We start from the raw sequence: 13,552 nt of genomic DNA on the forward strand, positions 1-13,552 counted from the left end.
CTTCAAGGAAACTTATCCAAGAAGCTTCTTCAGTTCTAAGAGCGATTGGTGGAGAGTCCCAGATTTTAAGCCCTATGGGAGTGTACCCAAGTGGGTCCCAAGAGGACCCCCTAATGATCCTCTACCTAGTCACACGAGCCAAGGTGTGAAAACGGGCGTGGGTCACAATCAGCCAAGGTTTCAGGTGAAACCTAGCCCCACCCTATCATGTGATTTTCTGAGGTCAAATGGCCCAAGTTGTGAGTGGGTGCTGAGGCTTCTGGGAAGGGATCTCAAAACTGGATTATAGATGGCAGACAGTTGGTGTCATAAGACACAGGCCTCTGTTCAAAGATGGTCATTCGCAGTGGACATAGATGGCTTCTTTCACTCTTCTCAGATGATTTGAAAGAGGAGTCTGGGAGCATCTGGGAAGTCCAGATGCATTTCTTTCCAAGCTCCTTAGACTTTGCAGAGCAAAGTATTCAAATGCGAGGCTGTCTTTCTGACAGCTAAAACCTGGCCATAACTGGATCGTGCAACAGGACAATGAATCCAAGAACACCAGCAAATGGAGAAAAACAAGAATCAAGTTGCTGCAGTGGCCCAGTCAAAGTCCAAACCTCAACCTGATTGAAATGTGAAGAAAGCTTATATATGCATAAATGCCTGTAAATGATGTGAGGGACGGAGGGACTTTTTTTGCTTTCCATGAAAAGCTGTGTGTGACCAGTGCCAACATGAAAATAAAGACGACTCTGCAGAAGACTATTCTCAAGCTCCTACCTGAGTTTATGCAGACAGTGTTAATTTTTCTTCCATATAACGTAAGCCCTAGCATCTTAATCTTCAGGTTTTGTATAAATAATACAATGGCCATTTGTTTTCTTTACTCTACTGTTTTCTATGAATCAGAGGAAAACGTTAATACGACTGCAAACAGATGAGACCCGTCCCCTTGGAGCAACGCTCTCGGACTGCAACATGACAAATCGCTCTCGTGACTCTCAATTCACCGTTCAGCTTTTCTGCAGCTTGCACAGAGAATCAGTCAAACTGGAATTTACAGTTAATGCCATCATAAAAGAAGCACAGGGATGAAAATGTACTTTTATATACAAATATGTACAGTTTAAACCTTGATATCCAAAGGCCAACAAGTCTATGAGGTTAAGTTTTCTAAGGAATGATCGCTTGAGTGAGGGAAAGGGGGAAAAGCATCAGTGTTTGTGTGTTTAGGAACAGGAGTAGTCTAAAATGAGTGTGGAAGGCCAAAAACTGAGCTAAATAAAAGATAAAAGCTCTGGATTTTCTGTGTTTCGCTCCATAATCCACCTCTGGCTGCATCGCGTTGTCACCTTTGATCATTCACTCATGTTTTAATGCATGAAGTCACAGAGAAGTGTCATGTTGCTGCGATAGTCACACTGAATTTCATCACACCCCTGAGTGCTCTGACAAGATGAGCGTTTTGAAGAGAAATGCAGCACCTAATTTTTTTCTCATTTGCGAGGCAAATTGTTGCTTAACCTCTGCGAATGTCTATTGTTCTATCTGCTACTTGCATTTATTTACCAACATGATTTAAAACTAAGCTGTTCATAAAACTCCAGCAATAAAAGAAGAATTAGAGAGAGCAGAAGTCCATATATTTAAACTATTGTCGGCACTTTTCACATGCAGGAAATGTTTCCCAAACTGACACGAGAAGTTTAGGTTAGCCTTCAGAGCCTCTGCCGAACACTTTCCATTCCTCTCTCCATCCATCTTCCCCTTTGAACTGCAGTCCATGTAGGAAAATGACCTATTCATCACGAGACTCAAACACTTCTCACTTGGGTAGTGTGTCGTGTCCTGACCTTTCCCTTCCTGACAGAGAGAGAAGGGGGGGACAGAATAAATATGCCATCGGCCACGGCAGCAGCGCTGACTTAAAGCAGGATCGGAGCAGGAAACAAAACCTCCTTCATCCAAGACTTAAACCACTTCTCGCAGTTTCTTCTTTAGACTGTCTGTCTTTTTTGACAGATTTTTGCTTATGGTGCAAAGCTGTGGTCTAAAGTCCTCCTATTTTTTTGTCTTTATATTAGATTGTGTGTCACTAAGTCTGAATATTTATAGTTGAGGCGAAGATGAATTTGTCTGCTCAGGGGCAACAGTGCAGAGGCATCCAAGATTTATTTCCCTCCCTCTTCCCAAATTGTTTTGAGAGACACTGTATTTCCAAAAGTATCTGCTCACCTGCCTTCAAACGCACATAAACTAGAGCGACATACCATTCTTAATCCATAGTGTGTTGGAAATCTAGTTTTTAGTGCATGTTTATTTAATATTGATCGTATAGTCTTAGTTCAACGTGTAGCTTGGACGGGGTCTTGTTTAGGTGATGTGTAGCTGTCTCTGGAGCTGGAAGCCAGCCTAATGTGCAGTAACACATTTGGGAGGTGTGTAATTTTATGCACTGGCTTAATATCGTGCGTTGGCTTTAGCACAGTGACTTCACAAATTTAAAACAATGCATTTTGAACGTGGACGCACGCGTTTCTCTTAGCCTAGCAAGGTGACAATAGAGATAGTAAAAGCAGTGGAGGAGGAAAAAATATGAAAATGATGGCTAATAATGAAATTGCTTCAAAGCACTTATATTTACTGTAATGTCTTATTTAACAGATTTAATATTAGTATGACTACTGTGTTTCTGTGGCTGCGTACCAGAAGGGATTTGGGGTTGGTGATAATAGGATTACATTTCTGGAGAGAGGAAATGGGAGTGTAACTGTACAACAGATGTAAATAGAAATAGCATTGATTAACTTCCTACGCACTCTCATCCAGTGATAAAGCCAAATCATTCTTTGCATTGCAAACTTTGTGATAAACTGTATTGTTAGCTCATCTCAGCACTTCTCCAAATGTGTAGACACAATTGAATGTATGCGTTTCAAAAACTGAAGCATCACCTACCCGGGCCTTCAGAGACCTGTAACCTACTCTTAGTCATTTTCACCTCAGTCCTTTAAGGTTTGAGATCACTTAAAAGATCCTACTGACATGTTTCCACCTGTATTTACTGAAAAATATGACCCTTTGGTGAATGTATACATCTGTCAACTCAACTGACGTATATAGTAAGAAGAATCAGAAGACGACAGCTGTATTTGTCGCCTTTCTGATTTCTTAGTTTTTTTGCGTCACACTTAAATGTTTCAGATCATCAAACAGATTTTGACAAAGCTACTCAAACCTACCTGCCCTGTGTAAAAGAGCATTGTCCTGCCCTTGTCCTCTAAACCTAATGACTGGTTCTGCCAATCTTGGCAGCAAGAACTGCAGTCAAGACATTTTGTGTTAACTGGCAATGGTTTTAATTCAGTCACATTGGAGGGTTTCCCCATTTTCTGGTAGCGAGCAGAATTCATGGTTCCATGAATTACAGCCCAGGTCTTAAAGCAGCAAAGCAACCCCAGAACCATGTTTGCCTGTTGGTATGATGATCTGTTTATGAAATGCTGTGTTAGTTTTACAGCAGATGTAACAGGACTCAGGCGTTCCAAATACTTTAGGGGTTGCCTTGTCAGTCTTAGGATCATCATTGACGGGTCTTTGTTTTTCTCATTGGGACTCTCCGTTGGAAGCCATTTTTGCTCAGTGTCCTTTTTTTATTGTTGAAACACAGACTTTGACCTTAACTGTGACACGTGAGTCCTGCAGTTCTGTAATGTTGTTCTGGCTTCTTTTGTGACCTCCTGGATGAATTATCAATGCACTCCTGGAGTAATTTTGGTGGACCGCCCACTCCTGGGAAAGTTCACCACCTTTCCAAGTTTTCTCCATTTAAGGATAATGGCTCTCACTGTAGTTCAGTGGAGTCCCAAAGCCTCCAGATAACTTTTTCCAGACTGATCGATGTCAGCTTTGTTTTTCCATCTGTTTCTTTAGATCATGCCTTTTGAGATTTTTGAGTCTATTCACTTTGTCAGGTTCTATTTAAAGAATTTCATGATTCAACAGGTCTGGCAGTAATCAGGCCTGGGTGTGGAAAGCTAGCAGCTACCTTTTCATACAGTGTTTGTTTTTGTTTTTTCCTCTCAATAAATGAAATCATAATTTAAAAACTGAATTTTATATTTACTCAAGTTATTACTCAAGTAAACTTGTTTGTGCTGAAACATGTAAGTGGCAAGCGAACAAATACTTTTTCACAACATTGTATGTAGCATTCTTTTAGCCTGGGGCGCTAAATTCAGCAGCTCACTGCCAAGCAGTGATCGTATAACACTGCGTGATTCAGCAATAGAAAGGCACAGCTGTTTAAAATTAACCTCTTTTTCACGTCTGGATTTGAGAATAGTACATGTTGTTGCTTTGTTGTTTGTTTTTTATTTTAAAGCTATATCTGATCACGCATATCAAATAGGAAGCGACTAAGCCTGGCCAGTCTCGGTGTGCAGCATGTGTTCTTTTCCTTTATGGCCTCGTGGACAGCTGATGTTATGCATTTTATAGGCAGGTACTTAAATGTACGACCACAATTTCAGGCTGTTTATAATCATCAGTCTGTGTGAACAGCATGCCTGTCTGGTCTCAACACCAGCACAGTGTAGCTTGCAAAATTAATATGGCAGAGCCACTGAGCCTTGCTGTTCTCCCCCCCCCCCCCCCCCCCCAAAAAAAAAAACGTAGTTTGCATTCACCTACACTTAAAATGGATTATAATTAAAGTTGCCAGCTACCGAGATAAGTCAAAACGCATTACAAGAAAGAAATAAAGGAAGCTTGGGACCATGTCCATGTGTTTCCTTTTTTTTTTCTTCTTTTTAATTACACCACCAGTGGAAACGAAGGACATGCAAAATATACCTGCAGGACAACTGCATAAAAAGACCAAAGTAAATGTTTGACAAGTACTACTATTTATGTAGTATTATTTCAGTAATTAGTTCATGTTTGTGGAATTTATTGTTAGTTTTTTGGGGGGAAAGATGAGGAGAAAGCGTAAATAGGGTTGTTCAGGATATATGTATTTTAAGGCACGAGGAAAAAAAAGAGCCACTCTTAAAAGAGAAAGAGGAGACAGCAGAACCAAGAGCAGCAGCAGCTGTGTGTAGGAGGATCAGAGTAGGGAGTAGAGAGGGGGGCTGCTTTGGAGGAACGAGGCTTTGATGGACAAAGGACGCAGAATGTTTGTAATGATTTCTTATATTGACCATGTCTGTGCACATAATGTTGTCTTGAAACTCTATCTGTAAAGTGTGTGTGTGTGTGTGTGTGTGTGTGTGCGTGCACTAGTACAAAGAAAGAAATGTGCTTGCTTGACAGTTTGGCTAAATAGGATTTTATGCATAAATAAGTCAGGACAATTGTACCCCTGTGCAGGATGTGTGCATGCCTGCAGAGTTGGGGTCATAGATGGACACTCACTATAAATCTAACTGTATCATACAGAAGCTAAAACTGTACAACTGCCCTGTGGACAATTTCAGCATGTTGACAAGTATTCTGTGTTTAACATTTATTTTGTCTGTATCAGGCAATCCTCCGCACATTCACACACTACATTCCTATAGGCTCAAAATGGAGGGGTGATATGTTATGCTAGTGATCATCAAACAATTCTCTGTAAATGAGACATGTACCTGTATAAAGGTTAAATCAAAGAAAAATGTAATCTCTGATCAGCTACACCATAAAAAGGCCCCCAAAAATAGCCAATGGTCCGCTTGTTTGTTAAGCAGTATCAAACATTTCACAAGGTTAATTCCAAAAATAAATGTGCAATTTAACACATGTTTGGCTTCAAAGTTCAGTATGTGACTTGTTTTTCCTTAGTCTGTTAAAACAATGGCGAGGACATCTAGCACCTAAGCTCGCTGGTAAAACTGAAATTTGTTTTCCTTCTCTAGTAAAGGTCATCTCTGACCGTTTTGGTGGTCTGTCAGCACAGGTGGTCAGAGTCACCCCGAGTTCCCACACTGACCACCTGGGCTGAAGCCGAGCACAGCTGTAAATTTTCACGGGTTGAGCACCTAGTGAAGCACGAACGCGTGGGGAGACGCTCAACAGCAGGTCTTAGCCAGAGTTCTGACACGAACACGAGCCTGCGTGTAGACGTGCACACCCTTAAAAAAATTTACAATTTATTTTCACAATACTCTTAAATCACACCGTTACTTTCTGTGAAACAGCTGTTTGATAGAAATGAACCCTTTTGGCTTTTTCTTTTCTGAACGCTCTCGTTGCTTTCACTGTTGCTCCTGGTTCAGTTATAAGGCAAGGCAAGTTTATTTGTATAGCACAATTCAACAACAAGGTGATTCAAAGTGCTTTACAGAGACATTAGAAACAAGAACAAATAAAAAGCATGATTTAAAATTGAATAAAACAAGCAAATAAACTAACTAATTAACAAACAAACAAACAACAGTATATAAAATCAAAACAGATAAAATCAGAACAGTAGATAAAATCAGTAGTTAAATGTAAGTTTTGAAATTTAAGCTTAAAGTGTGGATTTGGTGCTTTATTCAAATGCAGCTGAGAACAGGTGAGTCTTCAACCTGGATTTAAATAAACTGAGTGTTTCAGCTGATCTGAGGCTTTCTGGGAGTTTGTTCCAGATATAAGGAGCATAAAAGCTGAATGCAGCTTCTCCGTGTCTGGTTCTGACTCTGGGAACTGATAAAAGACCGGATCCAGATGACCTGAGGGATCTGGATGGTTCATATTGGGTCAGGAGGTCATTGATGTATTTTGGTCCTAAACCATTCAGAGCTTTATAGGCCAGCATCAGAACTTTAAAGTCTATCCTCTGACGGACAGGCAGCCAGTGTAAGGACCTCAGAGCTGGACTGATGTGGTCCACTTTTTTGGTCTTAGTGAGGACTCGAGCAGCAGAGTTCTGAATGAGCTGTAGTTGTCTGACTGATTTTTTTTAGGTAGACCTGTAAAGATGCTGTTACAGTAATCAAGCCTACTAAAGATGAATGCATGGACTAGTTTTTCCAGGTCCTGTTGAGACATCAGATCTTTTATCCTTGATATATTCTTGAGGTGATAGTAAGCTGACTTTGTTATTGTCTTAATGTGTTTTTCTAAGTTTAGGTCTGCATCATCACTACACCCAAATTTCTCGCCTGGTTTGTGGTTTTTTGGTGTATAGATTGAAGTTCTCTGGTGACCTGTAATCGTTTTTCTTTGGCGCCAAAGACTATTACCTCAGTTTTGTTTTTGTTTAGCTGGAGAAAATTGTGGCACAACCAGTCATTGATTTCCTCAATGCATTTACCAAGAGCCTGTACAGGGCCTCGGTCTCCTGGTGACATTGTGATATATATTTGTGTGTCATCTGCATAGCTGTGATAGTTTATTTTGTTGTTGTTTATAATCTGTGCCAGTGGGAGCATGTAGATGTTAAACAGAAGGGGTCCCAAGATGGAACCTTGGGGAACTCCACATGTGATACTTGTCTGCTCAGATGTGAAGTTACCTATTGATACAAAGTATTTCCTGTTTTCTACGTATGTTTTGAACCAGTTTAGTACAGTTCCTGAAAGACCTGTCCAGTTCTCCAGTCGTTTGAGTAATATGTTGTGGTCAACTGTATCAAATGCTGCACTGAGATCCAGTAAAACTAGGACTGACATTTTTCCACTGTCTGTATTCAGACATATGTCATTAAACACTTTGGTCAGAGCGGTTTCAGTGCTGTGGTTCTGTCTAAAACCTGACTGGAAGGCATCGTAGCAATTATTCTGTTTTAAGGTAGGTAGCAATCAGCTGGTGAAAGCAGAAGTCAAATCTCAGACGGAGAGGGAGTATTGATCTAAGACTCATGAGGTGGTCAGACACTCCAAATGAGTGTTAGTATGCTCTGCGGCTGCTCAGCGGGCTCAATAAACCACCTCGAAGGTGATTATTGTAAATGTCAGCATGTCCAAGGTTTGTTACTCCATCAGTTAGTGGAACTTTAACCATGAACTTCACTTAGAAAATGAATATAATTAGTGATAAGCTACCTTTATCCGTTAATCAGCTTCACTGCATATTTGAGTCAAGAGATTTGTACACGTCGTTCCTGATGCAACCCCAAATAGGTTTGTATCTCCTTTCTGACTTTCTAAGCAACCGTCTAAACCACTACACTATGAAGCCATAATGTAACTACTGATATAAAATATAAGTCAAAGCTAATAACCTCTTACTACTGGCTGTTGCTCAAAACTGGAGCCCATTATTCTTCATCACGTTCTAACATCAAACCATTTCTTTGTCCTCTTTATCTCACCCACCTGGTCGGTCCTTCAGAGACGGGCTGATGCACCTGCGTGTTGTCCACTATGTCTGATAGAATCAGAGCATGTCCCTGCGCTTGCGTCACCATGAGACGGCTGAATGGTCCTCTCCTTTCCCAAATGTAGAACAACCTCCTCTCGACTCTCGCCGTCTGATAGTGTTAAATTGCTTCAGTCCCCTCTCAAGGTCACGGGTCTGGATCGCTCGATTTGTTCTGCCTGTGGGTTGTGCGCAGGCGACGTGTTGGTAGACGGGTGGGAGATGTCGTGGTGGCTTTCTCTGGGAACATTTCCAAATAATCAGCACAAGCGAATACTGCTGAGACATTCATAAGCTAGGGAACGGAACCGGCTGTTCATCCCGTGATGAGCAAGTGGACAGGAAGTGAAAAACTGCAGACACAAAACCAAACACAGTGAAAGAAGTTAAAAAAATCAATTATCAGCCTCCTTTTTGGATCAGATTAGGTTCAGCATGTGGAAATATTTTTATACTGGTGTGTAATCTAATGCCTGATGTGCATCTCACTGGCATTTAACGGCAATTGTGACAACAGAAAAGGTCGTCATCACGCCCTGTAAACTGATCTGAAAAGACGAGCAAAACGGCAAACTGCTTTCACTCCTCGCTGAGTAGATTGCTCTGATTATTTTGATAGCGAGTCAGCAAAGGAGAATGTTATAGGTGACACATGCGGCCCGTGAAGGGCACCAGACAAACATAAATGAATGACTAAATATCCATCCATCCATAGTTAAATAAAAATCCACCATCCTCATCAGGGTGCGACTGGAGAGACTTTTCATAGATTCTGTCATTGTCAGCTGCCATTAACTTCACATCTTTTCTGTTTGGCTGAATCTGTTTTCGAGCAGCATTTTTCATCCTATTAGCCTTCATAGTTTAGAAATCATTGTTTGACTGGAAGATAGCAGATTGAAGGTGAGGGGGAAATTGGCCTTTCTGAATGTGTCACATTATGCTTTTGGCTGAAGGATATTTTGACTGCTTCCATCTGACTTTGCAGACAGGTTTTTTGTTTTTTGTCACTGCCCTTTCTTTGAAAGTTATCAGTCTTTTGTTTCTTTTAACTCTACCATTTTCTTTGATGAAGAAGCCCTGACTGTGTTTTAAAGATGGCAAAAACAGCAGAAGCAAATCCTCATGTTGGAATATAAACTCATGAGTACATTGGCCTATTTATCGCAGCAGTTGTTGCTTCACTTTAACATCTGCAGCTAGAAAATGTGACATTATTTCCCCCCCAAAATTACCCAAAAAAATACATGTGGATCTGTTGTGGCTTCTATACTTTGACACTGCTTTCTGGGACTAGATCTTCTTTAAGCAAACACAGATAAATGAGGAAAAGATGAAAGTCGTGAGGTATGTGTGCCGTCTCACAACTGCTGCTTAAAAGCCTAGCAGCAAACGCCAGGCACACCTCAGGAGGTTCAGGGGAAATTATTTCAAACTGTGATGGGCGTCAAAATGTGGTTATTTGAATCTATATTGTTTTTGCAGGTCTGTAGAGGAAAGAATGGGGTTAGATATCAGCAGGTAGAGCAGACGTGGAGGTGGCGGCAGTGAAAGGGAGAGCTAGCAGTATTCTCTCCCCCCCATCCCCAAGTTCACTGAGAGAAGAGAAGATACCACAGTAACTAAGAATGACTAAATTAATGAGCAACCAACAGATGGTTAGATGTTAGACACTGTGACCTTTCATGATCCTAAAAAAATCAACAAGAGCCAATTTTTTTTTTTTTTTTTTTAAATGAAAACAAACTAGATTTGGTTATTCGTTTTTCTGTTATCTACAATCCCACAGGGATTTGTGAGGACACAAAATATGCAAACCTTAGGTGGAACCAAATACTGAACATAATCCAACAATAGGTGCAACTGAATATGTCCAGTAACTGTGGATCAGTCCTTTGTTGGAGTTTTTGGCTTGTTCTCTGTATAAAACAGCTCACTGTACAGCTTCAGCTCTAGGATGTTGGTAGATTTCCTCACTCGAACTGCTTCCCTCAGGTCCTTTTATGTAATTTCTGTTTGATTACGGTCACGTTACAAAACGTTAACTTTATGCCCCTTATCTATCTTCTATAAAACCACTCGCATCCTCAGGGTGGCTGTTTGCCGCATGACCCACTTTCTCTATTGCTTCAATTCATATCCTGACATTTTCATTTGGAGTTTGCTGCTACGATTCAGAATTCATTGTTCCATCAATCGTGGCGAGCAGCCCTGACCGAGATGTAGCTCAGTCAGCCCAACGCATGGCACGGAGATAACCGGGTTTCCCCTTCTCCAAACAAACTGTTTGGAGGATTTTTTTTTTTTTTTTTTTTTTTTTTTTTTGTCACATCCATACACAAGACATTCTTTAACAACCCTCTGGCTTGCCACCATGACCTTTAAATGCAAACTGCAGACAGGCTGGACGATTCTGTCAGGAGAGCAGCATGTTCTCCATGCAGGGCTGCAAGGAGTACATACAGAGCAGGAGTCAACAAGTTGCTTCCCTGGATTCCTTTGTGACCTCCCAGACTATTACACACCTTTTTCTTCTAGTGGCTTTTGTCGATCAAGCGCGGGGTCACCCTCCTCTTGAATTTCCTTCATTGTATTTCTCTGAAATTGCCTTTGTATTATAGTTATTACAGTAATGCTCTCATATATGCCCATCTGTTAAACAGAAACGGAACAGCCAATCACATCAGGCCAATAACTGAAAACTACTGGTTCTAATTTTACCTTGCTAATCCTGAATGTTTTCATACTTTCCATTAACAATGACAGATATGTAATACTCTCTGAGTATCTATAATTTCCTTCTCTTAAATTATGAAATCGTGATTGCATTGCAAACATATCGCTCTGCCCAAGGCACTTCGAAGCACCCTGCACATTCATATTGAGTAGGGGTGCTACTCAAGGTGAACTGCACTCCCCTTCCAATGCTGTTGCAGCTGAGCTGTATTCATTTAGCCACACAGGACAAACTTGGCTGCGCCAACTTAGAGCAGAGGTTGTATGCTGCAGAATCAAACAGCAGCTATTGGACAGTCCCGGGGTCCCAGTACTGACATGAGAACTCCATCACATTAAACCTGCAGTCAGAGCCGAGGGAACGCGAGACCGGCAGGGAATGAAAGACGGGGACTATGACAGGCACGCTGTGAAAGCGTGGAGACAGCTGAAGAGGAAAAGCAAAAGAGGAGACATGGGGAAAGAAAATCATTTCTGGTTTACACCTGCTCCTACCAGCCCCTCTGAGACAAGAACATCTCCTTAGAAAGGCCTCTGTCAATATGACAATGTGGTGGCCTGAACAGACGGCTTCTGTAGTGTAGCTGATGGACAGGCAGTGCAGAAACTTCAAAATTACTGTAAAATCCCGTCATCCTGACGCCCTCTTTTTCTTCACTCTCAGGTCTGTTTTGTAAATCTGGACCCACAGAAAACTGACTGTCGTGATGACAAAAGCGTCAAGGTGAGCAGATTTCTCCTCCACCCTCATTTGTTCTCTCCTTGCACCCCTTCCCCCCCCCCTCCTTCCTTCCCACTTTTCATCTCTCAGGAACTCTGGTCCTTGTATTTCACATACGATACATACATTGGCTCAGTTGCCATGGATTCAAGATCATTACCCAGAATTAGAGGGATGATTTGTGTAGAAAATATGCAGATTTTGCAGTCTTTTGCAGCTGGCGGTGGTGGGCGATCAATGATCATTCCACATGGTTCAAGTCTTCTCACAGGAAGAATTTTATAATTATGTGTCTCTGACTTGGAACCGCAGAGAGCACATTATGTTCAGCTTTGAAGTGACTTGACTAAACGCTTTGTTGTTATCATCTAGTATTGTCTCTGTGCTTGGATTGTGTCTTGCAGAAATTGGCATCTGTGTCTCCAGATCTGCCAAAGCTTGTTGAGTTACTGACCGTCCACCAGCCGAAAGAAAATGAGATCCTACTGCTGGGTGGATTAGAAGCCACAGAAGCTTGCCAAGCGCACCCACACCCCTCAGCTCAAGTAAGTTTGTAGTGGTTTTCTATTCGTTACACGTATTTCCAGCCTTTGGATTGACTGGCCAAGAGCACAAGCTGTTCTCGTACAGCAGCGCTGTGCGATTAGATGTGAACCTTTTGTGCTGGGAAAAAGACCCCACATGAGGGAGTCCATTCATTTTATGGAGCAATTCTTCCATTTTTAGTCTAGTAAAAGCATGTCTTCATCTTTTGAGGCACACTGCTATCTTGGCAAACACCAACTTCAGGTTTGACTTTTATTTTTGTGCAAAAAAAGCGATGCGTGTGTTCCAAATATAGTCATGTGAAAACTGGGCCGGTAACAGACAACTGGATTCAAAGTATGTCTGAATACAAAGCAGCAAACATCAAGAGTAAAACATTTCCATAAAAAAAAAGTCTGATAAAAAGACATTTGGTTTGAACTTTTTCGATGCAAAGGATGCGTTCACACTTAATTCATCCAGACGCTACCGCAAATATGACTTTGTTCAGCAGGTGCGTGTAAAGAAAACACACCTGCAGGTACCGAGCAAAAAGTCGCTTTTTAATTCCATACTCTGAATTTTTAAACGGCAATAAAAATTACATACAGACACGTAGCTAACTAATAAGCCTTTCTGTTGGTGTATTTGTCATTAAATAAAAACTCCCCTGTTGCGGTTGCTTTTTTGAAGCTCATCCAATAAATAAATGTTTATTGATTCTCACAGCAGTTTTAAACAGCCCTATAGGAGCCTACACAGCCTATTAAACTTTCATTAGCAGGTCCGAAGCAATTAATAGTATATCAAATATATGGAAGAAAAACAGGCAATAGAGCTGTATAATGTTTTAAGAGATTTATAGTAAAGTTTGTGACTATGTGTTAACTGTGCTTACCTATGTGTTGTCTGTAGTGGGTTTTTTAATACTTTAAGACCTTTGGACACATTATATATTGAGTATGTGTGAGTGTACATGAAAGTTGTCCGTGCTTCGTTCAGGGTGGGCAGAGATGCACAGGTGTGTGCCTGCTTCAGTGTTCAGGAAAGAGCCAGCCTGGTAGCATCATCTTTGAGATCAACAAGTTCCTGATCGGCCTGCAGTGGGGAAAAGAGCGACAGTGTCAGCAGGGCAAAGCGGCTGGACAGCGCCTCGATGATGACACCAATCGCTCTATCTCGTCCATAGAGGAAGACTTCCTGACGGCCTCAGAACACTTGGGAGATGACAGCGAGGACGACGGCTTCAGAAATGGTGAG

General features: G+C 41.4%; 1 protein-coding gene across 6 annotated transcripts in view; it reads left to right on the forward strand.

The window, feature by feature from the left end:
• sphkap (SPHK1 interactor, AKAP domain containing) overlaps positions 1-13,552 on the forward strand; it is a 135,949-nt gene that overhangs the window by 112,108 nt on the left and 10,289 nt on the right. For all 6 annotated transcript variants that reach the window (XM_086261039.1, XM_086261038.1, XM_086261042.1 and 3 more), the window contains 3 exons: positions 11,711-11,770; positions 12,172-12,312; positions 13,295-13,547. In XM_086261039.1, coding sequence (XP_086117165.1) covers positions 11,711-11,770; positions 12,172-12,312; positions 13,295-13,547 — 454 coding nt within the window. The remainder of the gene's footprint in view (positions 1-11,710; positions 11,771-12,171; positions 12,313-13,294; positions 13,548-13,552) is intronic.

The sequence above is a fragment of the Aulonocara sp. 'chitande type north' Nkhata Bay genome, linkage group LG14, assembly GCF_057382095.1.
Source record: "Aulonocara sp. 'chitande type north' Nkhata Bay isolate Kocher_YH1m ecotype deep benthic linkage group LG14, A_spYH_male_GT1.1, whole genome shotgun sequence".
NCBI classification, from domain to species: domain Eukaryota; kingdom Metazoa; phylum Chordata; class Actinopteri; order Cichliformes; family Cichlidae; genus Aulonocara; species Aulonocara sp. 'chitande type north' Nkhata Bay.